Consider the following 27,879-nt stretch of genomic DNA (forward strand, 5'->3'; position numbering starts at 1 on the left):
GTCATCACAAAGCTATAGAGAGAAAGAACACTGGTTTCTAATTACTAATTAGCTTTTGACTGTATAAGCTAATGACCATATAACCCATGCAGCCGGAGAAAAGTTAACAGGTCAGATGAACTCCACTGTGATTCTTATTAGGCTCATCATCAACCTCAAACTGCTCAGCAATTCTACATTTCTCTTATCTGCTCACTCTTCCTCTCTCTCCAACAATTATTATACAAAATTCTAAGCTGGTCGTATCAAGCTCCCTCCTACCCAGGCCTATACACATGATGTTAAATGTGCCTGAAGCTCTCCTTCAACCTCCTCTAATCTAGTGGTCCCCAACCTTTTTGGCACCAGGGACCAATTTCATGGAAGACAGTTGTCCCACAGATGGGGAGATGGTTTTCGGGATGATTCATTGTGCAGTCAAACCCCTCTGCTAATAATAACCTGTATTTGCAGCCGCTCCCCAGCACTAGCATCACCACCTCAGCTCCACCTCAGATCATCAGGCATTAGGTTCTCATAAGGAGTGTGCAACCTAGATCCCTCACATGCGCAGTTTACAGCAGGGTTCATGCTCCTGTGAGAATCTAATGCCGCTGCTGAGCTGACAGGAGGCAGAGCTTATGCAGTGATGCGAGCGATGGGGCAGGGCTGTAAATACAGATGAAGCTTTGCTTGCTTGCCCGCTGCTGAGCCTGGTTCCTGAAAGGCCACAGACCAGTACCAGTCCATGGCCTGGGGGTGGGCACCACAGCTCTAATCAACCTTTTAATTATCCTTCAGCTCCCAGCTCAAATTTCACTGAAAGAAGCTTTCCTTAACTCCTAACACTCTAAATCCCACCCACTCCCTGCTTCATGTACCTCTTTTCCGTGGCACTTATCACAGTGTAATTTTACCGTGTACCGGTGTGATAATTTGATTAAGATGGGGAAGAGCATCCACTGTCTCACTACTCCGAATAGTCCACATAATCAGAGACCATCCATGTTGCTCACTACTGTATTCTCAGTGTCTCATAGGCTACCTAACATGTAGACCTTTCGCTTAAGCACTTGAGGACTAAAGTAATAAAAAAACATTAATAACCCACGGAGATTAAGTGGCTAAGTATAAGTACCCAAAAACATCCACAAATCCTCACTCTTTTTACCTTGGGTCTTTGACGGAGAAGCTCTGACGTCCTAGTAGCTCTCCCAAAAGATCTCCACCACAATATACCATATGCTGCTCCTGCTGATCATAAAGTTGCTTCACCATTATATACTGACCTAGATAATGCATGACCTGTGTGGGAACAAAATACCATGAAATGATCTGTCCACTGGCTGCCAAAAAACACAAATTAATTATGAGGAGGTAAGGTAAGTTAGTTTTCTTTCTTTCTTTCTTTTTTTTTGAGACAGAGTCTGGCTCTGTTGCCCGGGCTAGAGCACCATGGCATCAGCCTAGCTCACAGCAACCTCAAACTCCTGGGCTCAAGCGATCCTCCCGCCTCAGCCTCCTGAGTAGCTGGGACTACAGGCGTGCACCACCACGCCTAGCCAGTAAGTTAGTTTTCTAGAGAAAAAGATAAAATATTTACGAGACTGCCAGTGCTTGTGCAATGGGTTCTACAACAGGAGAGTTGCTCCCACCTACCATGTCCATCTAATCATTATTTTTCTGCCAATTAACACACTCAGACTTTTTAGCACAGAAAGGTACTGATCTGACAAAGAGAAAAAGTGGTGAATTCACCTGAGAGCCTCTCAAGATTTTCTCACCAGTCCAAATAAAGGGGTCTGTTCTATTATTAGAAATAATAAACTTTAAATTCGCCTGGATCATAAAATATTTTCCAAGTCCAGGGGCACATAAACAACCTGTTTTAGGCTTTTGATGTGTGTTCACCTAATTCTTTTTGGCAAATAAAGTCAAAAAGCTTCAACGTTCAATAAGCCATCAGCACTGTAAGTACATAAAACATAGAATCCAAATGTTTTTAAGATAAAAATTTAATCTGTCTGGCTTTTTTCAGAGTTCACAAAATGGAAGGGAAAACAGTCAAGTTCATCATTCAAAACTTAAAAATTATCTAAAATGTAGATGAAGCATGTTAAAGTTATCAGAATCAATATGGAGACACTAATGTTAAGAAAACACTGACAGAGCTGGGTAAGACCATGAAGGGAGGATTCTCAAGCTTGGATACCTGATAACAAAAACTATCACAAAAGACTGCCAAAAACCACAATCTTTGCCATCTTGTCAGATCAATAAATAAAAATAAAACAAAACACAACACAACCTTGCACAAAGGCCATCACCTTACACAAAAAATACTTCTACAAGGATATCTGTCCAGCAACTGCCTGTCCAACCTTGGACTGGCATCATCCTTGTTACTGATCTTTGTAGCCAATGATAGTTACTTCAAAACAATTACGTTATCTCCTCATTTTTTCCTTCAAAAACCTTTGTGGGCCTGGTGCAGTGGCTCATGCCTATAATCCCAGCATTTTGGGAGGCCAAGGCAGGAGGATCACTTAAAGCCAGGAATTCAACACCAGGCTGGGCAACATAGAAAGAACCCATCTCTACAAAAAAAATTAAAAAAAAAAAAAAAATTAGCCAGGCGTGGTGCCATGCACCTGTTCCCAGCTATTCCGGAGGGTGAGGTCAGAGGATCACTGAGCCCAGAAGTTCAAGACTGCAGTGAGCTATGATCACCCCACTGCATTCCAGCCTGGGTAACAGAGCAAGACCTTGTCTCAAAAACAAAACAAAAAAAAATCAAACCCTTTTGTCTGCCTGAATACAGACAGAGTTTATTATGGCATGGATATATTCCCACTGCAATGCTTTATTTCCAAATAATTATCTGTTTTTTAGAGAGCCTCTGTTTGTTATGTAGGTTGATAAGCATTTTCTGTAACCTTTAATAGATCATCCAATTTGGTACCTTTTGCCAATGAACTTGGCTGAATTTTATGATTAACAAAAATAATTAAATCTATTAAAAAGAAATGTTTTCTACATGTGGCAGATTAAAAATTTTTTTACTTAATAATTAAGTTCACTTAATGTCAGTAAAAATTTTGTTGTCATAGATCACAAGCTGACCAAGGCAGTTATCTTTATCTTTAGGCCCCAATTTCTCAGAAATTATTAGATATCTGCATGAAATTTTTCCAACACTACTCCCATTATATTGGAGTAATGATGTTCCTAGGTCCCCATTGTTTCTCCCACACCCTTCCTTCCCCCACTTCCCAGTATTAATGGATTAGCTGAGCATTCACACCTAATCAACTACTGAGTAATCTAGGGAGAAATCAGTTGGGAAAAACATCTACTAGAAGAAACAGGAGTTCTACACTTACGTCTGTCTAACTTTCAGAAAAAATAAATCCACTCTAAGTATATAAAACAGGATTTTCTAAAACACTGCTCTAACTTTGTATACAAATACTACTATTCTCATTATATCATACTACCTCAACACATACACTGAGAACCAAGACTTAAAACTAAAAATCAGGAAACTCCCTTTTATGCATTAGGTAAAGGTTCATAATAGAAAGTTTATTGTGTAAACTTAGGAAAACACTGCCATGCTAATGAAGGAGATAGCATAATTCACCATAACAACTTTAATGACATAAAAATCCAGAATTTAATAACTGTTTGGGAAAAAGTCTTACATACATATCAAAATTTTAGAGACAGTCCAAAATGATGCACTTGATTTAAAATAAAATGCAGATATTCTAGAAAAATAGAAAATGCCTCTAGATTTGTTTCCTTGAGAGGTAATGGCTCAAGAGTAGGGCAGTGCTGATAGGTGTGAAGCTTTTCAGAAAAGTCAAAAAATAAGTACATAAATAAAAAGCTTGATAATTTTGTTTTCTCTGTTTAGGAAGGGTTAGATATCTACCTTACTAAATATAAGCCATTCCAACAGATTAACATTTTAATATTAAGTCTTTTCCACTTAAAGAATTCAATTTGGTTTTGTTTAAAAAAAAAAACTTCAGAAGTTAAATGTTATTTAAATGCATAAGTGTTTAACTCAGTGCTCAGAAGAGTGTCTGACACATTTATAATGAAAATTACCGCATTTAATTCCTGTCTCATACCACAACCTATAAATCACAGTGTCATTTTTTTAATCTGTATGTGTTTTACATTTTAACTCTTAGATCAATCAATTCATGGTTAATATTATGTTTAGCTTATAAATGCTTCAAAAAGAAGAAAATGAGAAATCCAACTTTTTTTTTATTTCATTTGAGAAATCCAACTTAACAGTCTTTAAAACAGAGGAAAAGGTGCCCCCCCAATACTTCAGAAATGGCACTTCCTTTCTTAGGACTGATTTCAGAAGCACATATTCGCTGACTTCTATTTCTCAACAGTTCTTAAAACTGAGAATTTTCTTTTTCTGATGGCTTACCTCTTTAACAGTGAACATTTCACCTTGTGCACCTGCTGCCTGCAAAATCTTCAAAAGTGGCAGTTTTGGTCGTACCTGATGCAAACATAAAATAAATCTGTTATTTTACATTTCGATTAGGTTTCTGAAATCCTTAGAACAAGAGAACTTCCTTAAACATGTTTTTTAAAAACAAGCACTGATAGAAATTTATCACCTAATAATGTACAATCTTCCAATGCATAAAGTAACTAGAGATGATCAGAATACTACTTGCTGCCTTTCTGAAAAATCACATTTTTAAAAGATAACACATTCACACTAGGATGGCTACAAAACAAACAAAAATTTTTTAAGGGCCGGGCGCGGTGGCTCACGCCTGTAATCCTAGCACTCTGGGAGGCCGAGGCGGGTGGATTGCTCAAGGTCAGGAGTTTGAGACCAGCCTGAGCAAGAGCGAGACCCCGTCTCTACTAAAAATAGAAAGAAATTATATGGACAACTAAAAATATATATAGAAAAATTAGCCGGGCATGGTGGCGCATGCCTGTAGTCCCAGCTACTCGGGAGGCTGAGGCAGTAGGATCGCTTAAGCCGAAGAGTCTGAGGTTGCTGTGAGCTAAGCTGACGCCACGGCACTCACTCTAGCCTGGGCAAGAAAGTGAGACTCTGTCTCAAAAAAACAAACAAACAAACAAAAAAAAAAAAAGCACAAAAAAAAAAAAAATTTTTTTTTAAGGAAAATAAGTGTTGGTAAGGATGCAAAAAAATTGGAACCTTTGTGCATTGCTGGTGGAAATGTAAAATGGTACAGCTGCTGTGGAAAACAGTTTGGCAGTTCCTCAAAATGTGAAACGTATAATTACCATGACCCAGCAACGCCACTCCCAGGTATCTATCCAAAACAACTGAAAACTGGTTCAAAGCCCACCCAGCAACACCAAAAAAAAAAAAAAGAGAGAGAGAGAGAGAGAGACAACTGAAATCTGGGACTAAACTAAACTAAGTATTTGTACATCAATGTTCATAGCAGCATTACTGCAAATAGCCAAAAGATAGAAACAACCCAAATGACCATGAGTGGATAAATAAACAAAATGAGTTACAACCAAGAGATAGTGAGTGACTCTTTGTTTGCTACCTCTTGACTCTGACTGTGGAATCTTTGGCCACACAATTTTGTTTTTTAAATTTCAAATGATCAAATTTCTCTCTCTCTTACAGCCTCGTCAAGTTTTGTCTTAAGACATCCCTCATTCTAAAGTTTTTACAAATATTTCCTAAATTTTCTATTTTTTATTTCACTTTTTACATTTAAATCTTTAATCTATCTAGAATTTGCTTTTGTACAAGGTTTGAGGAGATGTCTTGTTTTCTTCCAGAGATGGCCAATTATCTCAAAATCATTTACAGTCATGCAAATCTCACTTAACAAGATTTCAGTCAACAACAGACCACATATTCCACAGTGGTCCCTTAAGATTATAATACAGCTGAAAAATTCCTATCGCCTAGTGACATACTAGTGCAACACATTACTCACGTGTTTGCGGCACTGCTGGTGTAAACAAACCTGCGGCACTGCCAGTCATATAAAACTATCACACATACAACTATGCACAGTACATAATACTTGATAATAATAATAAGTGGCTATGTTACTGGTTTACGATTTTACTACACTTTTTATTTTTAGAGTGCATTCCTCCTGCTTATTAAAAAAAAAAAAGTTAACTGTAAAACAACCTCAGGTAGATCCTTCAGGAGGCACTCCAGAAGACACTGTTATCATAGGAGGGGACAACTACATGTGTGGTACTGTCCCTAAAGACTTTCTAGTGGGACAAGATGAAGAGGTGAACAATGGTGATATAGATAATCCTGACCCTGTGCAGGTCTAGAATAATGTTTTTGCGTCTTCATTTTTTTTTGTTTGTTTGTTTGTCTTCAGACAGAGTCTCACTCTGTTGCCTAGGGTAGAGTGCCATGGCCGCAGCCTAGCTCACAGCAACCTCAAACTCCTGGGCTCAAGTGATCCTCCCGCCTCAGCTTCCCCGGTAGCTGGGACTACGGGCTAATTTTTCTATTTTTTGTAGAGATGGAGTCTCGCTCTTTCTCAGGCTGGTCTCGAACTCCTGACCTTGAGCGATCCTCCCGCCTCAGCCTCCCACAGTGCTAGGATTAAAGACGTGAGCCACCGCGCCCGGCCTAAAGTTGCTTTTTAAAGAAAACAAATTAATTATAACAAAGTGATGGTGACAGAAAACAAATATAACCAGGCCCCAAATTCTCCACTAGTTACCTCTACCCTAAAACATGCTAGTTTTCAAAATGTACCATTTAGAGCAATCTAGAACCTCCAAATATTTAGTCAATGGTCAATTCAAATTTATGAATGCTGGTACTGCTTACCCATTATCCTAATATGTCATTTTTTTAATATAATCATTTCTGCTCTGTATAAAATCCAAGTCAGTAAAGCCAGTTATATGCCTTAATTCAATTTTTTTAACTTAAAGAAAAATAGGAATATCCAAAAATGGTTTACCTGATTGATTTGTCCTGAAGAGATCCTACAAGCGCTGTCAGATGTTGAACACTGGGCAGAGGTGGAAAATGATGTCATTTTGGCAGTGAAGAAATTGCAGTCTGTGGGTAAAACTAAAAGAAAAAAACATTCACAAAATCGATTCTAAAGTAGAAAATTCTCTTTGGCATTTATCCAGTAGAAGTAAAAGACACACGTAACACATATAACAGAGCACCCTACACAAATGCTGAGGTTATTCATACCTTCTGATCACTTTCTAGTTCAGATCCTGCAAAAAACTGAAGAGCTTAATTAAGAATCACCTATGCTTCCCTCAGATGAAGACTGAAACAGAAACACGTTCAGGCATGCTCCAACCTCCTCACTGAGGTTAACAAGTAAATTGTTTTAACTGAAAGTCAAATTTACAATCATTACCTCCCCGGTGGATATCAGCTAGTTCTTTAGTATCTCCTCCTCCTCTTGGCCAATGTTCAAGAGCACCCTCTAGAAGACAGACCCAGGGCTGGGGATTTACCAAGATAAGTCACAGATTTAAGATTCCAAGAGGACTTCCAGGAAAACCTCTGTAACATGTTGGAACATGTCTTAAGAAGGGACCACAGAAAATGAGAATCAACATTTTCAGTGTCAATTAAAACAGTACATTTATTTGGTACATTTATACCAAATCCTAGCCAGGTGTGGTGGCTCACACCTGTAATCCTAGTACTCTGGGAGGCTGAGGAGGGAGGATTGCTCGAGGTCAGGAGTTCGAGGCCCATCTGAGCAAGAGCGAGACCCCCCATCTCTACTAAATATAGAAAAGAATTAGCCAGACAACTAAAAATATATAGCAAAAATTAGCCGGGCATGGTGGCACATGCCTGTAGTCCCAGCTACTCCAGAGCCTGAGGCAGGAGGATTGCTTAAGCCCAGGAGTTTGAGGTGGCTGTGAGCTAGGCTGACCCCACAGCACTCTAGTCTGGGCAACAGAGCAAGACTCTGTCTCAAAAAATAAAAAATAAATGTATCAAATCCAAAAAGAGAACAGCAATTACATACCTACAAAATGGGTTAAACCAAGATAGACATATATTATTAGAGAAAAGAGGTTACTATGAATTGAAGAGTATGGTTTACTTGAAATTTTTCACCTTCTACCTTTTCACCTTAAAAAAAAAAAAAAAAGCTATAGAGAAGAAAACTAGATTGCCCAGGCTGTTCTTGAACTCCAGGGCTCAAGTGATCCTCCTGCTTCAGCCTCCAGAGTAGCTGGGACTACAGGTGCAAGGCACCACACCCAGCTGGAAAACAAATTTTTAAATAAACTTGCCTGAGTTACCTTCATGCCTTTTCATAATAAAAAGGCAACAATAAATTAGTGAAATTTGTGACAAACAAGCCCCATCAGGGAAAGGGAGCGTACAAAAACAGTCTACAAATACACTGGCTGGGCTAAGGAGGTCCCTCACTAGTCTGAAGAGGCTTATTGGCCATAACAAAGTATCAATTCCTCCCCGCCCCCATCATCTTCCCTTCTTACTGACACAGGAAGTCAAATAGGACACAAGCACAACTACAATTTTAAAGCTGGCTTTTAACTGGCATTTCAAACTTTGTAAGTATAAAACCAATTCCTGATCTCCCCAAATCTGCGAGACCTGTACTCTTCCCTGTGTCAGTAAATGGAAACTCCATCCTTCCAGTTACTCAGATCAATAACTCTGAAGCCATTCTTGACTCCTCTTTCTCTCACACTCCACACCTAGTCCATGAATAAATTCTGAAACTATTATCTTCAAAATATTTCCAAAATCTAACCACTTCTCACTAGTTCCATTATTACTACACTAATCCAAGCCACCTATCTCTTAATTGCATCAACCTCCTCAAAGAACATAGGAATAACAAATTGTTTTCTCCTATACTCTCACACAACAATCAATACAGAAGACTTTTGTGACCACTGGTCAACCAAGAATTGGGGGATTTCTCCCCACCAGCAACCAATCAATTCTGTAGCCGACACCATCTGGGTGTCCTAGAATTCTACATGGAGAGAGTGTCAGATCCTTCAAGTTGAAGGCTCAGTACCATAAGACTGTTCCCCACTTCTGATGCCAATCCCAAGCCCCAGGTTGTTTCACCTGTGTTTCTGACTGACCAGCTATTAAACTGGGGTTCCCATGCCCCCCTCTTTGAATTTAATTTGCTAAAGTGACTCACAAAACTCAGGGGAAACACACTTACTGATTTTAAGGATATTACAAAGGATACCAGTGAACACCAGATGGATAAGGCAAGGTATGGGGGAAGGGGGACAGAGCCTCCACGCCCTCTCCAGGAGCACCACCCACCAAGAAGCTTCTTTTTGGGGTTTTTATGGAAGCTTCATTACCTAGGTGCAATTGATTATATCATTTAAGTGATCAACTCAGTCTTCAGCTACTCTCCCCTCCCCAGAGGTCTGGAATGGGGCTTAAAGTCCCAACCCTATAATCCTGCCTGGGTCTTTCTTGTGACCAGCCCCCCATCCCGAAGCTACCAAGGGGCAGCCAGCTAGTTGGCAACTCATTAGCATACAAAAAGACATTTATTACTTTGGAGATTCCAAGAATTTTAGAAGTTGTATGCCAAGAAATGAGGGTGAGGGTGGTGTGTGTGTGTGTGTGTGTGTGTGTACTCCACAGTATCATACCCACTAAAGGTTTTCTTGCTTCCACCCTTGCCCTCTATTTTTTTGGCTTATGGTTACAAAATCGTTTTTTTTGGGGGGGGGGGGGGTTTGAGACAGAGTCTCACACTGTTGCCCAGGCTAGAGTGCCGTGGCGTCAGCCTCGCTCACAGCAACCTCAAACTCCTGGGCTCAAGCGATCCTCCTGCCTCGGCCTCCTGAGTAGCTGGGACTACAGGCATGCGCCACCATGCCCTGCTAATTTTTTCTATATATATTTTTAGTTGCCCATATAATTTCTTTCTATTTTTAGTAGAGACGGGGGTCTCATTCTTGCTCAGGCTGGTCTCGAACTCCTGAGCTCAAAGGATCCACTCGCCTAGGCCTCCCAGAGTGCTAGGATTCCAGGCGTGAGCCACCACCCTCGGCCCAGAAGGATTTTTTTAAACAAAACTCCTACAGTGTCAGGTTCTGTCAATAGCTTGCTACTGCTCTAAAGATAAACACATGGTCTAGCCCCTCAGCACATTTCCAGTTTTATCTTGCCCTATTCTTCCCCTTGCTCCTTGCACCTCAGCCGTGCCTTTCCTTCCTACTTCAGAGCCTTTGCACACATTGTTCCTTCATTTGGAGCACTTAAGTTCCGTGTAAGACTGATCCACCCTAAACCTTCAAGTCTCAAGTTAAATGTCACCTCCTCAACAGTCATCGAGAGATGCTAAAACCAGTTAAGTGAAAGTCAGGGGTCAGGTAAACACATGAAGCAGGCTGACCACTTGGACCCTCCCCAACCTTACCACTAGAAGAGGGTCATTAACACATCATGTACTACTTGATGTGAAGCAACAGGAAGCAACCAGCACCACCTATTAAATATTCTTGACCAAAAACTAAGAAAGAATCTAAATCTAACTACAAGTTCAACGTAACTAAATTTCATCTTTAAAAAAAAAAAGAAAGAAAGAAAGAAAAATAATATATGAGGAAGGGGGGAACTAAACCTAAATTGAGATACAGTAATACTTAATACCAAGAGGTTCCGAGTATCTTTGACAGATACTTGTTCCACGTGCCAAACCCCAGGGCGTGGAGGAACTTCTTAACACAGATCTTTCCTGATGAAGGAACAAAGCAGCAGCACTTTCGCGAAGTGTCGCTTTAAAACAGCGGTTTTCAAAGTTTAGCGTGTACAAAAACCATCGGGAAGTGTGTTGACCGAAATACATTTCCCTGAGCTCCATCCCCCGAGACTCTTCCGGGAGGTCTGGGTGCGGCCCTAAAATGAACATTTTTCAAATACGCACTCAAGTGCCTCAGAGGCAGACGGTCCGTAGCCCTAAAAATTACTCTCTTAAAATCTGAAGGCGCGCCAATGTGATTCTGCCCGCATCCCCCTCTCCCACCCCTTTCTCCAAAGTGCCTCGGTATTTCTCAAATGTTGCGTCCAGTTAAACACAGTCAATCCGACTGCTTCGATTTTAGGGTTTGTCGCCTGTCGGCCGAAACTACATCACGTCACTCGACCTCCACTTTTATCTTCCGCAGGCCCTCATCGCACAACCCTTCCCCCACCAGCCCTCCTTCCGCCTAGCGCGACCATCCCAAAGCCGCCACCCACGCCCCAAGCTCCACCCGCGCGCTTACCCCGCTCCGAGGCCGGCGGAATTGGCGGCACCGCTGCCTGCTTCTCTCTCTCCACTACGCGCTCCCGGCCTCCCGGCACCCCGCGGACAAAACCCGGAAGCCATACCTTACGGTCGCTCCATGAGTCGCTCCCCCGCCGAGCCCGGGGTGCGGTGGTGGGGCGGTGGCACTCACAGGCCCTAAGGCCTCAGCAGCATTTTGAAATGGCGAGTACTGAGGGCGCAACTTCCGGTCTCCCGAACCCTTCGCACACGAGAGCTTCCGGTGAGGCCTCCGGAAACCATAGATGTGGCGATCAGAGGACTAGAGAGCTAGAAAGTCTGAGCTCTCTCTCTACCATAGAGTAGCTCCTAGTCCGGGGAGAGAGTCGAGGGACCTGGACGACTGAAAGTCGTGAAGTTTCAAGAGACACCGTTTGGGGAACTCGCAAGGTTCCGTAATAGTTACACAGACAATATTTACAAACGTTGAACATATTTAAATCGTGTAGTTATAGTTAATTAACTTTCCCTGCTGTAATGTTGTATGGCAGTGTATTGAATTGTATAAAAGTATAATGAATGGTTGTATAGTAGGTGTATTAGTTTTCTAGGGTTGCGATAACAAAATATCAGAGTGGCTTAAACAACAGAAATTTATGTTCTCATAGTTCTGGAGGCTAAAAGTGCAAGATCAAAGTGCTAGGAGATCAGGAAACAGAAGGAAGAAAGCTGAGAGCGTAATCAGAGGCAGCCCTCACTTCGCAGCCCCTCCCCAGCATGCACACTTACTCCCCAGGGGTGGCCCAGAGGAGGAACAAAGCATCATAGTGTTGACGCTAAGTGGGGGAGATAAGGCCGGTATATACACAATAATTTAAGAAATGTGGTGGGTGCTAAAAAAGAGGTGTGAAGAAGAGTGCAATGGAGCTTACCTGAATCACACAACTAGGTAATCTAGTCTAATCTCCCGCAGCAGGGCCTTCAACCTCTGCTGGTGCCAAATGGTATTACCTCCCTCCAAATACCTCGTTTCATTTATTTCAGGATGATTCTAAATGTTAGAGGATTTTCTGGGCTGAAATATATTGCCCTGCAATTTCTATTGGATTTATTTATTTTTATTTTTTTATTTATTTAAGACAGAGTCTCACTTTGTTGCCCGGGCTAGAGTGCCGTGGCGTCAGCCTAGCTCACAGCAACCTCGAACTCCTGAACTCAAGTGATCCTCCTGCCTCAGCCTCCCAGAGTGCTAGGATTACAGGCATGAGCTACCATACCTAACTTCTATTGGTTTTAGTTTTGCACTTTGGAGAACGGAATAAGGCTTCCTTATTTCTATTATGACACTTTTTAGTTATTTGAAGACAGCTTCCAATCCCTATACCCAACCCTCCCCCTCGTTTTTCTGCAGGCTAAAAATACCTTTGAGCCTTCAGCTATCTATTTGACATGGCTTCAAGTCCCCTTGCCATCCTGGTCACCATCTTCTGGACAAGCACCCAAAAATAGATCCAAACTCATGCAAAAGAAAATAGAGCAATGACCTTCTTTAATTTGCACATTGTACCTTGCTCTACTTGCACAACCTCCTGCATAGCTGGGAGATCCAGAGTGCTGTACACGAACTGAACAATTAATTACTTTTTCGTGGTTGCTCACAGAGAGCTTGAAGTCAGCAACCACCCCTCTCAAAAAAAAAAAAAAAAGTAGTTGGGGTGGGGATTTTTTTTTTTTTTTTTTTTCTTTTGACCAGGTCTCACTCTAATGCCCAAGCTGTAGCCCGGTGGCACAATCATAGCTCACTGCTGCCTTGAACGCCAGGGCTCAAGAGGCCTTTTCTATTTTCTTGTAGAGAAAACGAGGTCTTGTGCTACCCAGATCTGGTTTCTGGAAATTTTGGCCTCAAATGATCTTCCCACCTCTGCCTTCTAAAGTGCTGGGATTATAGGCGAGAGCCACGCCCCCAGCCTGGGGAGGGAGTGCGGGGGGGGGGGGCGGGGGGCCGCGGGGGGGAGGCCGAGAGAGTACTTTCTTAGATGGATTACTGTCAACTATTTCCCCTTTCCCTTCGTGCAATAATTTTTTAATTTAAAAATTTTCCAAACAGGAATTGTTTTGTATCTTTTTAAAAGTGTCTGATTAGTTTAGATCCCTTTCTATTATCTGCTGGAGACTTGGAATTATGATACGCACATGCAATTCAGTTTAAGATCAACAAGTATTTGTTGAGCACCTACTGTGTAAGTAGTACCAACCTAGAGGATTCCAAAACAAGTATGACTTGGAATCTGTCTAGCGGAAGAGCCAGACTGTCCATGTGAAGAGAATGTGGTGAGTGCAGTGATGGATGAGCGGTAGTTAGCCTCCCCTGGAGGGTCAAGAGAGATTAGCCCTTTCAATTTTGCCAAATATTGATCAACATATTTAATTGGTCTTCATTTAAAACTTTGGCTGGGCATGGTGGCTCACGCCTATAATCCTACTACTCTGGGAGGCGAGGCAGGAGGATCGCTTGAGGTCAGAAGTTCAAGACCAGCCTGAGCAAGAGTGAGCCTTGGTCTCCACTAAAAATAGAAACAAAAAATTAGCGGGACTGAAGTTTTGGTGAGCGCCTGTAGTCCTAGCTACTTGGGAGTCTGTTGTGAGCTAGGTTGACACCACCGCACTCTAGCCTGGGAAACTGAGCAAGAATGTCTCAAAAGAAAGAAAAAAAAAAAAAGAAAACCTTGATAAATATGTTGATTAGGTCATGGTTAAGAATAGCGCTTTTCTCATCATGGTTCACACTGGTTTGTGATTGTTCATCTTCCAGTGTTGTTTTTAAAACCACCAGTGATCTCACCTAATAGTGTTAACATCTGGCAACACTTCTCCATCTTTTCTCAAGGATTTCATAAGACTTGATCAAATGGCTTGCTATAATAAAAAATAAACCGTAACTATAGTATTTCCCTTTTCTACCAGTCAGATAACCTTACCAAAAAAAGAAAACTAAATTGGCTTAAAAACTCATAACTGACTCTTAGTGTTCACCATTTCCTTCTTTAAGAACTATGTTCAACAAACCGTTGATTTAGTAAAGCAACAGGAAATCTGGGTTATAGTCTAGCTATTTCTAGAAACCAGAAAGTTAACACAGTTCTGCAGGTCTTCAGTTTCCTAATCTGTAAAATAAAATGGCTGAATTAGTTGATTTTTTTATGGCCCCTTACAGTTTAAAAAAAAATTAGAAGTCAATGTTATTGGTCTATAGTCTTTCTGAAAAACAAAATACAATGCACTACTTTATACATACAAAAAGGTATAAAGAGAAATATAATCTCCTTTTTCCACAACTCTTGCTAAGGAACAACACTTTGCATATACAAAGCAGTTTCCTGTAGTCCCCTTCTCCTATGGCTTCTCCCTCCTGGAACCCCCAGAGAGATTCAAAGAGCACTCCTAACTTCAGAACCCAGGCTTTGTAGAAGCATTTATCCTTTCAGTTGTTCAATACACATGTATGCACCTTTTTCTCGAAAAAACAAAACAAACAATAACATTGATTTGAAATATTTCCTAACTTAACAATATTTTGCAATTTTTTTCAAGTCCTATCTTCCATAACACGATTATCAATGGCTGCATTAATGTTCCATGTTAAGGTTGTATCATAATTTACATAGCTATTTATATCATTTCCGATTAAAATCCCACGACGATCTCTCCTGTAGTCAGATCTTTTTATACATCCCTAATTATTTCTTTAGGACAAATTCCTAAAAGTAGAATTACTGGACCAGAGCAATCACTCCGAAAGCAGTTAAGGATGGAATTAAGGGAAAACAACATCAGCTAACAAAGACCCTTTAGTGTCCCACTCTCAAAGCTCCACTGTGGGTGGTTTTCAAGGCTAGCTCGTAGCAGAGAGCAGTGCTCAAATAAATTACAGATGGCTGTGGAAGGGAAGAGCCTCCAATGCCAAGGTCACTCCACTGTCTCTGCTGCTATATTCAGCTTTCCTGTCTCTCTGCTTAGTAGGGCTTCTGCCCCCAAGAACACTGCTGGTGACCTCCTCCGGGGTTTGCGCCGCTTAAATTTACTTGAAAGCCTTCAGGGGACTTACTGGACGATCTCATTTTCCCTCCTTTTTCACACTTTATGCTACACGGCTCAAACCAGTAGCCTCAGAAGAGCATATTTATGTTCTCTCTTAAACAGTTTCATTTTTTTTCTGTGTTCGGGTAGGTTTCAGTACTGATGTCCATCCTGTTGTCATTGGTAAAATAGATCTAGTATCACTACAGCGCTTCACAAGTGACACCTCATCGTTCTCTTGATCCTGAACCTGTTAGATTACAAACCAAAGAAATCCTAACTAATAACGGCTATTAGGCACATAAAAATGTCACAATTCTGAATTAGCTGGTAATGCTGATTCAAAGTGCAGAATTTGGACTTTCTGTTTTATGCATGAGTCACAGGTTTTCTGGAATTTAAAGCAGTTTCAAAATGCATCATGCAATTACAGAAGGTTTCTCATTCTTATGTAAGGCATTACAGCACAACTTCCTTCCTGTGAGAGCCCGGATAGCTCAGTCGGTAGAGCATCAGACTTTTAATCTGAGGGTCCAGGGTTCAAGTCCCTGTTCGGGCGTGCTCACTTTTTTTTTTTTTTTTTTTAAATGACAGCGTGTTCACCTTTGTTTTTTAAATGACAACTAAAAATTGTATATATTTATGTTGTACACTATGATGTTCCGAAATGTGTATACTTTGTGGAATGTCTAAAGCTAATTAGTGAGTGCATAACTCGCATGAGCTTTTTTTTTTTGCGATGAGAACACGAGGTGCTTCGTTTTAACTTTCTTTTTTTTTCCTTTCTCAATTATTAGCAAAACGAAGAAACAAATTCCTTCTCGCTGGGCAAACGTGCAAAACCTCGATATTTGTCAAGAAATGAAATGATTTTACATAGTTGCTTATTTATTTACTCCCTGAGAACATGTTTATCTAGCATATTCTGAAATCAATGAAAAAGAAATTGAATTTTTCTTATTTGTTTTTAGAAGTTGAATTTAATTTAAAATGGAAGTACGTCGTCCTCAGAGCTCTCAGCGTGGTGTGGTAATGTTTGGTTGGTAACCTAAAGGGCAAAACGCTCACACGCCCGAACAGGGACTTGAACCCTGGACCCTCAGATTAAAAGTCTGATGCTCTACCGACTGAGCTATCCGGGCGCTCTTGACCATGACTTCTCCTCTGTTTATTTAATAAAATTCTAATAGGTCACTTGCCTTTAGCAAGTTAAATTTATATTGTAAATAGATTTAGGGGGCTTCTTTTAGCAAGATAAAGCAAAACAATCATTCACTTTTCCTTTTCTTCTTGTTCCATTTACATAAGACACATGATCTTCAAGCGCTTTCATATTTCAATAAGTTGCCAATATCTACTAAACTCTCTAAAACAAAATTAATGGTAGTAAATTACAGAAAAACAGACAACCAAGATGAATATTCAAAATTCAGACATAAAGTTGCAACCTATTTTTATTACACCTCTTCGGTCTTCCATCTATTGCTTCCCTGATAGGCACTCTTAATTTTAATTATTCTACATCATCTTTCCCATAAATGAACAATACATTTCCATTCACCAGATGATGTAGCTGTTAGATAAGCCTACCTTAGCACAAAAGAAGGAAAGACATGTTTGATTCATAAATGAAGGAGCTAATACTAGAGGAAAATACTATAGAGGTGACAGTGGAAAGGTGGGTCTGAATTTAGATTGTGGGAAAAGGAGTTTAGATCTTTAACTTGGATTTGGATTGAACTTTTGCCTTTCCTCTCCTTTCAGGCAAGTTGCAGATTTCAAGACAGACTCGCAAGATGAATCCTTCCCAAGCAGTATGAACCAGTGGGAGCAAGATGGAGTATTAAGAATAAAAATCTCCAGATCAGCCTAGTTTTTCCTAAAATCAGTTTCATCAACCCTTACACATAGGGTGTGGAACATAGGATTATAAAATTTCAAAAACTGATAAGGAAATTCATTTCTTGTTTCTGGGAATTAGAAGCTTCTGAACACAATGAACAACAAAATAGCTCAGCCTCAGCTGGAGGAATTTTTCTTTCCTACAATTGTCTGATTCTTTTAGAACAAAGACTAACAAATTGTGTGATCCTAAACAGGCTTGGGTTTCCACATCTATAAAATGAAGGAAATTGATTAGACGCCCTCTAAGATACCTTCTAAAACTAAAGTTTTACCATTCTCTTACTTTTTCCATTGTAAGAGTAGAAGGAACACACCCAAAATGTACCCGGATAGAATGATTTAATTCAACAAACATTTGTTGATCACGTATTATGGCTTTGGCTCCATGCTGGCCCTACAGATAAGTAGGGTTTGGATCCTGCTAACAGTCTAAGAAAGAAGACACAAAAGCAAACAATTTTAACATACAGTGGAGTGGCAGGAGATGAGGATAGACAGAAAGGAGGGGTTTATAAAATAAGGGGGAGGGCTTGAGTTTTCAGTACAGAAACCACATGACCAGAGTCGAGTTTAAACAAGTGGCTGTCAGAGGTGTACAGAGGGAAAACGTAATAAGCTAAACACAGACATTTATTTCTCTAGCCATATTTCTCGAACACTCACTATGTTAGATAAGGAAAAGTCTCTTGCTCCATTTCTATGAATGAAATGTGGAAATAAGTTATACCACTAAGTTTTTAAGGAAGGGAAATGGTGTCTGTCCAGCCCTCCTTAAAGGGCCAAGCAATAGATAAAGGGGACTTCGAGTTTTTTCCTGCCCTCGGGCTTTGTTACATCACATTCCCTTTCCTGCAGGAAAACAAAACCAGCTGTTTAAAGTTAAATAGACTGAATGGGATTAACTAATCAATAAATTGCTTATTGAATACCTATTATTTCCACAGCAGTGAGCCACGCACAATGCAGGAGGAAAACAGTAAATCTGGAAGACGTGTGGGCAGTGCAGATGTATTTAGTGGATGGTGAATAACTCAATCTGGCTGGAGTGGAGGAAGGTAGAGGTAGGGCCACACTGGGGACAGCTGACCAGGCTTACATCAAGGCTAAGGAGAATTTTATCCTATAGGCAATGACAAGCTATCACAAATTTGACTTGTTAACATTACAAAGTACACCTGATATGGCATGAACTGAATCTGCTTCACCAGTGTTGCATTAAGACCACCACCACAAGTGCTATCTTGTACCCTATTCAGTATAAAAATCTTCACCTGGAGTGCTTCTTGAACCTTCTCTTTATGTAGACTGTTGAACTTAATTTTCCCACTGGAGGGCAGGCTAAACTTACAGATTTTATATTTGGGCGTTCTAGGTCTTTTTTTTTTTTTTTGAGACAGAGTCTCACTCTGTTACCCAGGCTAGAGTGAGTGCCGTGGCGTCAGCCTAGCTCACAGCAACCTCAAACTCCTGAGCTCAAGCGATCCTCCTGTCTCAGCCTCCCGAGTAGCTGGGACTACAGGCATGCACCACCATGCCCGGCTAATTTTTTCTATATATATTTTTAGCTGTCCATATAATTTCTTTCTATTTTTAGTAGAGATGGGGTCTCGCTCTTGCTCAGGCTAAGGTCTTAAGCTTAATTTCCCCTACTAATTTTTTTAACCTTATGTGTGTTGTGTGTTGAGAACACCTGAGATCTACACACTTAGCAAATTTCAAGTGTAAAATGCAATACTATAGTCACCATGCTGTACATTGCATCCCAAATTTATTCATCTTACAATTAAAAGTTTGAACCTTTTGATCAACATCCCCTCACCTCCCAGTCCCTGGCAATAACTGTTCTGCTTTCTGTTTCCATGAGTTCAATGTTTTTTGGATTCACATGTAAGTGAGATCGTATAGTATTTGTCTTTCTGTATTTGGCTTATTTCATTTAACATAATGTCATCCAGTTTCATCCATGTTGTCACAAATAGCAGGATTTCCTTCTTTTTATGGCTGAACAATATTCCATTATATAGATGTATCACATTTTCTTTATCCAATCATCTGTTGACAGATACTTAGGTTGTTTCCATATCTTGGCTATTATAAATAATGCTGCAATGAACATGGAAGTGCAAATATCTCTTCAACATAACTGATTTCATTTCCTTTGGATATATTCCCAGAAGTGGGATTGCTGGTTTGTACAGTTCTATTTTTAATTTTTCTGAGGAATCTTCATACTGTTTTCCATAATGGCTGTACCAATTTACATTTCCACCAACAGTGTACAGAGTCCTTTTTCTCCACACCCTCACCATCACTTATCTTTTGACTTTTTAAAAATAGCCATCCTACCAGTTGTGAGGCGATTGATTATCTCATCTGGTTTTGATTTGCATCTTCCTGATGATTAGTGATGTCAAGCACCTTTTCATACACCTGTTAGCCATTTGTATGTCTTCCTCGGGAAAATGTCTATTCAGGTCCTTTGCCCATTTAAAAAAATCAGATTTTTTTTTTGTTATTGAGTTGTATGAGTTCTTTATGGATCTTGAATATTAACCCCTGATCATATAAATGGTTTGCAAATATTTTCTCCCATTCTGTAGATTGCCTTTTCATTGTGTTGATCCCCACTAATTTTTTTAAATTTTTGTATTTTTATTTTTTAGAGACAAGGTCTTGTTTTGTAGCCCAGGCTGGAGTACAGTGTCCCGATTATAGCTCACTGTAAACGTGAATTCCTGGGCTCACGTGATCCTCCTGCCTCAGCTGGGATTACAGGCATGAGCCACTGTGCCCAGCTCCAAATCTCGACTAATTTTTAAAAAGATGTTTTTTACCCTCCTACTCATCAGACTCACCTGTCTTTGCAAAAAAATCAGCATCAACTCTGTATGGTTGAGGGGGACAAGGGGTGAGCTGTGGAGCCTTCCTAGAACTCTCCAGCTAACACCAAGCATAGCTGACTACTCATAGACCCAGTCTTCTATCATCACTATGAACAGTCTTTGGAGCTGAGACCATTACAAAGTACTAGGAAGATGCACAGCAGAGAGAAGTTGTTTTGAAAAGCCTCTGATGGTGTTTTTGGCCTAATGACACCAAACTAGAGCAGCCTGGGTTTCAGATAGGCCCTCCAACCCCTCTCCTATCTCCCTTCTCTCTGTAAATATAGGGGGCTAGCAGCCCAAGAATCTTCACAGCACCAAGAGCTCAGACGCTGGGATAAATAAATACTCCCTGAACTCTGCAGCCCTCAGTGCTGTGGGTCACTGAAAAGGTATGGGGAAACAGGATTGACTTCAAAGCCAGTAAAAGCCACAGGATTGAAGAAGTCAACCTAGTCACAAAACATCTACAGAGCACCCCTACCCAATCTCCAGTATCCATTCATCTCTCAATGATATTTGAATCTTTCTAAAAAAAAAAGTCTACTGAAGGATTTTAAAATAAAATGTTACAGACATTGAGTTTTTTGATTCTAGCTTGAATTTGTTTTACAGATTAGTTAGTCCTAGCCTAGAGCTGAACTCTGAGAGAATGTGTTAATAGCACAGGTAAACAGATTCCATCACCTTGTCCCATTGATTTTAGCCACTTGCTGCTCCCTGATCATTAACCTAGTTCTTATTGTTACCACTGAAATATTAAACTCCCAGACTTTTTATTCTCCAACTCAGTCACTCTTTCTTCCTGTACACTAGATCCACGTCTTCATTCGTTCACCCATTCACCAAGAATTTATTGAGTACCAGCTTTGAATCAGACAATGAACTAGGCCTAGAAATTCAAAGGTAAACACAATAGAGATTTTCTTATCTTTAAGGAGCTTATGGTCTATTGCCCTCCTCTTCTGTCCCCTCCCCAATTCAGAAAAAAAGTAGACAAACAACGATAACATCTGTGATTAGTGTTACACTCCAGGTAGCTACTGGGTGTCTCTGGATACTCTCAGGAGGCACTCTAGGGAAGCTTCCTGGAGAATTAGTTATAGGGTATATTAGTTTGTTATTGCTGCTGTAACAAATGGCCATAAATTTGGTGGATTAAAGCAATGCAAATTTATTATCTTATACTTCTGTAGATCAGAAGTCCAGTGTGGGTTTCACTGGGCTAAAATCAAGGTATCAGCAAGGCTGTGTTCCTCTCTGGAGGCTCTAGGGCAGAATCCATTCCTTGCCCTTTCCAGTTTCTGGAGGCCATTCACATTCTTTGGCTCAAGACCTCCATCCTCCAACTTTAAAGCCAGCAATGCTGCATTTTTCTGACTATTCTTCATCACAACCCATGAAGTCAGAGAGATCTGACTTCAGCTGGGAAGGGTTCTCAGCTTTTAAGGACTGGTGTGATTAGCTTGGGCCCACCTGGATAATCCAGGAAAATCTCTCAATCTCAAGGTCCTTAACTTAATCATATCTGTAAAATCCTTTGGACATGTAAGATAATGCATTCACTGGTCTCAGGATTAGGAAGTGAACATTTCCTCCTCTGGGAGGCCATTATTCTGCCAACATGTGGAAAGACAGCCACATAAAGGGAAGAGGATAGAGATGGGGATTGGAAGTAGGAGGCCCTTTGCAGGCAGTGGGTAAAGCTTGTAGAAAGTTCCCTAGGTGAGACTACTGTGTACTCGAGGAACTGCAGAGAGTTCAATAAGGCCAAAGTATAGAGTTTTCTTAAGAATGTGGGAGGTTGGCCGGGCGCGGTGGCTCACGCCTGTAATCCTAGCACTCTGGGAGGCCGAGGCGGGTGGATCGCTCGAGGTCAGGAGTTCGAGACCAGCCTGAGCAAGAGCGAGACCCCGTCTCTACTAAAAATAGAAAGACATTATATGGACAACTAAAAATCTATATAGGAAAAAATTAGCCGGGCATAGTGGCGCATGCCTGTAGTCCTAGCTACTCGGGAGGCTGAGGCAGTAGGATCGCTTAAGCCCAGGAGTCTGAGGTTGCTGTGAGCTAAGCTGACGCCACGGTACTCACTCTAGCCTGGGCAACAAAGTGAGACTCTGTCTCAAAAAAAAAAAAAAAAAAAAGAATGTGGGAGGTTATTCATTTAACACACGTTTATTGACTACTCTATGGCAGGTGCTATTCTAGGGATATGGGGATGAACAAGACAAAGTCCTCATCCGCTGAGTCTAGAGTGAAAAGCAAGGGCCAATTATGAGAGCCCTGGTCGACTTTCTTTGGGAGTTCAAACCTTAAGAGTTATAGTGGGCGGGGCACAGTGGCTCACACCTGTAATCCTAGCACTCTGGTAGGCTGAGGCAGGAGGATTGCTTGAGGCCAGGATTTCAAGACCAGCCTGAACAAGAGTGAAAAAACAGGGCTGTCTCTACAAAAAACAGGGCTTGGTGGTATGTACCTGTAGACCCAGCTACTTGGGAGGCTGAGGCAGGAGGATCCCTGAAGCCCAGGAGTTTGAGGTTGCAGTGAGCTATGAATGTACCACTACACTCTAGTCTGGGCAACAGAATGAAACTGTTTCCAAAAAAAAGAGTTATAGAGAGCCATCCATTTATTCATTTGACAAAACTTTACTGAGCACATGCTACATGCCATGCACTGTTCTAGGCTCTAGGAATACAGATGTGTAAAAACCAAAACCAAAAATCTCATGCCGTACATGCTAGTGGATTTTAAGCAAGGGAAGCAGATGTTTGCTTTGGAAAGATCCCTCTGGCTGTGGAGCTGAAGAAAATATTGGAGAGGGAATAAGATTAGAGGTAGCCCTGTCCCTTTACTCCCCCCTCTTCAAGATCCCCAGCCTTTGCTCAGCTTCACTTCCCTCCTTGGGCACCTTCTCCTTTGTCAGGAGCCCCCTTTCCCCTTTGTGCCTCCACTGTACCTATTTTGCAACCCCCACCCTGACCTAATGTTCTATGTCTGGGCTTCCAAGCACTGCAAAAGAAAATGAAAACATTCAGATTGTAGCCACAACATATTAGACTATCCAATGCCAGCTGTAGCCTCAGCTCTGCCGACAATTCCATTTTCTCTCTCTAAGGAGCTACAGCTCTCACTCCTTTCAGTGACTATTTTAATCTTAACCACTTTCCTTAGATTCCCAATCCCATCTTGACCCTTTCTCAGCACATGGCTTAGAGACTATTAAGCAGCAACCAACATCTAGCCTCTAGGTCTATCAGTTTACAAATGCACCTGCCCTCTCAAAGATACCTGAGGCAACTCTACCCTCCTACACCTGGGTCCCATGTCCTCTCACCTCTTCTGGGACATTTTTCATTCATCACCATTTCTCTCTCTTGTTGATGTTCCTTTCAATATATGAACATGTTTAAGCCTTTCCCATCTCAAAAAGAAAAAAACAAGACTCTCCCCCTTGATCCTGCATTTCCCTCTACCCATTGTCTTATATTTCTCCCTCTAATTGCCAAGCTTCTAGAAAGAGTGTGTCTCTTATTCTTTAACCCTCTGGAGCTTGGTTTAACTACGACCACCCAACTGCTCACACTCCACACACTCCAGGGACTTTCCCGCCAGCCCATGGGGCAATTTCCATCCCCACTTTCCTGGATATTCCCACTGCATTTGTTATCCAGTCACTCTTTCCTGACACCCTCCTCCCACCCTAGTTTCTGACACGCTGTGGTCTCCAGTTTTTTTTTCTACCTCCTTGGTTTTTTCTTCTGGATTTCTTTTGCAGGCCTCTTCCTTCCTTTTTATACCCACCTGGGTGACCTCATGCATGCCCCTAATTTCACTCACCACCTATAACCTAGAGTCCAAAGCTGGTAACACTAGTCCATCACTTGTCTACACCCCGCTACTTTGAGTTTAGTTTCTGTTTTTTTTTTTGAGACAGGGTCTCACTTTGTCACCCAGGCTAGAGTGCCAGTGGCATGATCACAGTGAACTCCTGAGCTCAAGAGATCTCCCCTCCTGCCTCAGCCTCCCAAGTAGCTGGGGCTACAGGCATGCGCCCTGCCACTGCCACCACATCCAGCCAATTTTTAATTGTTGGTGGGGGTGGGGTATCTCAGGGGTCTCGCCCACACTGGTCTCAAACTCCTGGCCTCAGGCAATCCTCCCACCTCAGCCTCCCAAAGTGCTGGGATTCCTGGTGTGCTCTCACCCCACCTGAGTTTAGTTTTGTAAAGAAAAATAAAAATCCAAGACCATCCACCCCCACACTCCTTATGCAAAGGTGAAGGTCAAGCCTGGAGGCTGAGTCACGCAACACTCCCTACCAAATGAATAGCTGTTACTAACATTATGCATTAGCCAGATCCCCAGGGAAAGGTAGAAGGCCTCAGGCATCTACAAAGGCGTGCCACCACAGATCATTCATAAGGAAATTCTTTGCTAGCCTCCCATAAAGGAAGACATGCAAATTGTAACTTGGGGTCTTTAGTTTAGCTCCTAAAACTAAAGTCTGTTTGATCAACCTAACAATGTTGATTACAGGTCTATCTTCCCGGATGCAGAACAGAGACAAGATCAATCATTCTTCTACCTACCCAGGGACGTCTACATAATTGATTCTTCCATCACTCCCTTTTTCTCTTCAAATTCACCTTACCTTATATAAAATGTAGATTTCCTGGGCCTCACAGGAATGTAACTATTTGCCTCACTGCCCACCCTTCCTCCTCCTCTTTCCTTCCGTATGCCCTCTCCCCATTAAATACTGAGGTTCCCAAATCCCCCTTTGGAAAAACAGGCATGGATGTATCTGTGGTTTGGGTTTTTTCCAGGTGTGTCCTCAAACTTTTGCTTAATAAACCTCCATTGATTGAGATCTTTGCCTCAGTCACTTACTTAGGGTTGTCAGTTTCATAAATCCACTGTCTACTAGACATCCCCACCTAGACATTCCACAGACACCTCGAACCCAACACGTCCAAAATTAAACTCAGGATCAGTCCTCCCACACGTGGGCCGTCTTACTAATCATCCTTAACTCAGGGAGCAGCACCACCTGCTACCAATTCCTAAGGCTTCAAGTGGGGATTGATTCTAGATTCCCCTCCGTCTTTAATTCCCTACATTCAATACATTATCAAATGTTATTGATTTGACTTGCTAACTATCTCCTGTATCTATCCATTCCTTGCCATCCCCATGGCCACATCTCTGGCACAGTTCTGAGAGTCCCCAATCTCCCACGTGGAATGCAGCCGTGGCCTCTGTGTTGCGCTGCCAGGCTAGACTCCTGAGCTGCACTGGCCAGGTCCTGGCAGAAAGTAAATGGCACGCTTCAACTTGAGCAGTAATTTGAGCAGTTTAAAAGATAAAGAGATGATTTATAAAGGGTACAGGAAAACCACAAGGAATAGTGTGAAATACACGGGGGCCAGTAGCAAAGCAATGTTTCTACCCCCAGGCCTGAAAAGTCACAGGAAGGGAGTGATTAGCTGAATCCAGAGAGAGAGAGAGAGAGAGAGAGAGAAATAGGGAGAGGGAGGGGAGGGGAAGAGGAAGGGAGAAAGAACCACCTAGTGGAAGCTGCAGTCTTTGGTTGAGGGTGGCAGCCAGCCCAGTGACCCCAACAGAGGGATCCTGAAGAACAGATATCCAGATCTCCCTGACCCCCCTCCCCCATTCTCCTGTCTTCAGCTGGTCACGGCCCCCACTGGCCAGCCGCTACTAGGAAGCCGGAGGGCCAGGAAGACTTGGAGGGGTAGAGGGAAAACAAGCAGGCATCTTCTACATCCTCCTCTGTAATATTCCAGAAAGCTTTTTTGGTCATCTCATTCTCCAGCTTCATTTGTGCACACCTGGGTTCTCTGTCACCTACAAAATCAAAACGTTTTGCATTCCCTGGTTTCTCTTTCCCAAATGTTTCTCCTGACCAACATGCATTATAAAGCCTGTGATCTGATCCTGCACTCAGCTACCCCAGCCTGTCTCCTGTCAGTTCCGCACTTCGGACCTTTCACTGCAGCCCCCAGTGGCCCCGAGACCACTATTCTCTCAGGCTTCTGAGCTTGACCTGACGATAGACACAGAGTAAGTGCCATAAGTAGCTGCAGTGTGAACAAGTGGTGAGTGAGTGAATGAAGGGGTGTTTTTTAACCCCTGCGGCTCCTGAGGATCAGGAAAAGCATCCTATCCACTGTGATGGATCGCAGAGCAGGCTGCCTTCAGTGAGTCACCAAGGTGTTACACCTGCGTTCTCTCCTTTCACCTTCACCACGGCCCCGAGTGAAAGGTGAGGCTGATGTTACTTTGGTGCGCAGAGGGTGAAGTGGAGTCCCCAGGGTCACATGCAGTGGGTCGAGAAGACAACGCAGAGGAGGAAAGAGGGTGATCGCTTTCCTTCCCATCATAAGGGCACAGCAGACACTGCCGTAACAAAAGACAAGGTAACAGAACAGCATAACAAATTTATATAATCATAGTTTTATGTGACATGGCAGCCTTCAGAATTAAGACCCAAAGATACAAGAAAAATGACCCATTTTTATGTGTAGGTTCGGTGACGAATGGACAGCCATGTATGGGGGACACAGAGTAGGAGCCAATGCTAGCAGGTTGAGCTGAGGAAACCTGGCAAGCCCTGTCACTTCAGATTCTTCTTGGCCTCTCTGTGTAGTATTTCTTCTTCCCAGGTCTGGGGCAGGACCGTTTCTGGAATGGGAGTCTTCTGACCTAAGGTAGGTCAGAGAATTTCTTTATGGCTAGCTCTTATACAGAAAGGTGGGGGAATAGTAATATTTTTAGGGTTTATAGCTGGCTTTGACAAGAAAGGCTTCTGGTTTCAACGGCTCACCTGGGGGAATTCTAGTTTCTATGGCTTGTCTAGGGAGAAGAATGAGGGGCTGGAGACAGGAGGGCAGGAGATCACAGAAGAACTTTACTTCTGAGGCCTTCACTTTGGCGTACCATTTCTGAGCCTCAACAAGATACACAAGCCTAGGTCTTTCCTTTCATGGCCTTCTCCTATTGCCTCATCCAGGGTTGTCTGCAATTCAGGGTCCTGTGCATTTGCCCAGATTTCTTCTTATATAAGAACAAAACAATCTCCCAAGAAATCCGTCTGAATTGTGAATTCGCTTTTTATATTGCTTTCTCCCCCATGTGGGATTTCCTCTAGTTATTCAAATTCCCTTCTCAATAAATAGTTATCTTTTATGGGGCTCTAGAGTCTCTTCCCATTTTGTCCTTCTATGACTCTAGGATGACTTATTTTGTTTTTTTAGAGACAAGGTCTCACTCTCTTGCCCAGGCTGGAGTGCAGTGGTGTCATCATAGCTCACTGCAACCTCAAACTCCCAGGCTCAAGGGATCCTCCTGCCTCAGCCTCCCGACAAACTGGGACTATGGCTGCAAGCACTGCCATGCCTGGCTAATTCTTATTTTATTTATTTATTTATTTATTTATTTTGTGGAGATGAGGTCTTGCTATGTTGCTCAGGCCGGTCGCAAACTTCTGGCCTCAAATGATCCTCCCACCTTGAGCTCCCAAAGTGCTGGGATTACAGGCATGGGCCACCACACCAGCCTAGGATGACTTTTAACCATTGTCTCCTGGAAAATGCTATTTGGGTTTATTGAAGAGTTTCACATTAATGAGAAAATTTTAAAAGGCCCACATCTTTTTAAAAAGGACTTTGTGACACTTTTTTCTTTTTTTTTCAGGACCATCGGGTAAGGGTTTATTAAAAATTTTTTTTTATTTCAAAATTTTA

At 41.8% G+C, this 27,879-nt stretch overlaps 1 protein-coding gene and 2 non-coding genes across 3 annotated transcripts in view; 1 reads left to right on the forward strand and 2 right to left on the reverse strand.

Annotated features, from left to right (window-relative positions):
• MDM4 (MDM4 regulator of p53) overlaps positions 1 to 11,460 on the reverse strand; it is a 28,636-nt gene extending 17,176 nt beyond the window's left edge. Inside the window, exons 1-4 of the mRNA XM_069459339.1 lie at positions 11,372 to 11,460; positions 6,963 to 7,075; positions 4,436 to 4,510; positions 1,151 to 1,284 (exon numbers count right to left, since the gene is read on the reverse strand). Coding sequence (XP_069315440.1) covers positions 1,151 to 1,284; positions 4,436 to 4,510; positions 6,963 to 7,040 — 287 coding nt within the window. The 5' untranslated portion in view covers positions 7,041 to 7,075; positions 11,372 to 11,460. The remainder of the gene's footprint in view (positions 1 to 1,150; positions 1,285 to 4,435; positions 4,511 to 6,962; positions 7,076 to 11,371) is intronic.
• Positions 11,461 to 15,809: 4,349 nt separating this feature from the next.
• Positions 15,810 to 15,882, forward strand: TRNAK-UUU (transfer RNA lysine (anticodon UUU)). Its single transcript has one exon. It is a non-coding gene; the product is annotated as a tRNA-Lys (tRNA).
• Positions 15,883 to 16,392: 510 nt separating this feature from the next.
• On the reverse strand, positions 16,393 to 16,465 carry TRNAK-UUU (transfer RNA lysine (anticodon UUU)). Its single transcript has one exon. It is a non-coding gene; the product is annotated as a tRNA-Lys (tRNA).
• Positions 16,466 to 27,879: the final 11,414 nt, after the last annotated feature.

The sequence above is a fragment of the Eulemur rufifrons genome, chromosome 27, assembly GCF_041146395.1.
Source record: "Eulemur rufifrons isolate Redbay chromosome 27, OSU_ERuf_1, whole genome shotgun sequence".
NCBI lineage: Eukaryota > Metazoa > Chordata > Mammalia > Primates > Lemuridae > Eulemur > Eulemur rufifrons.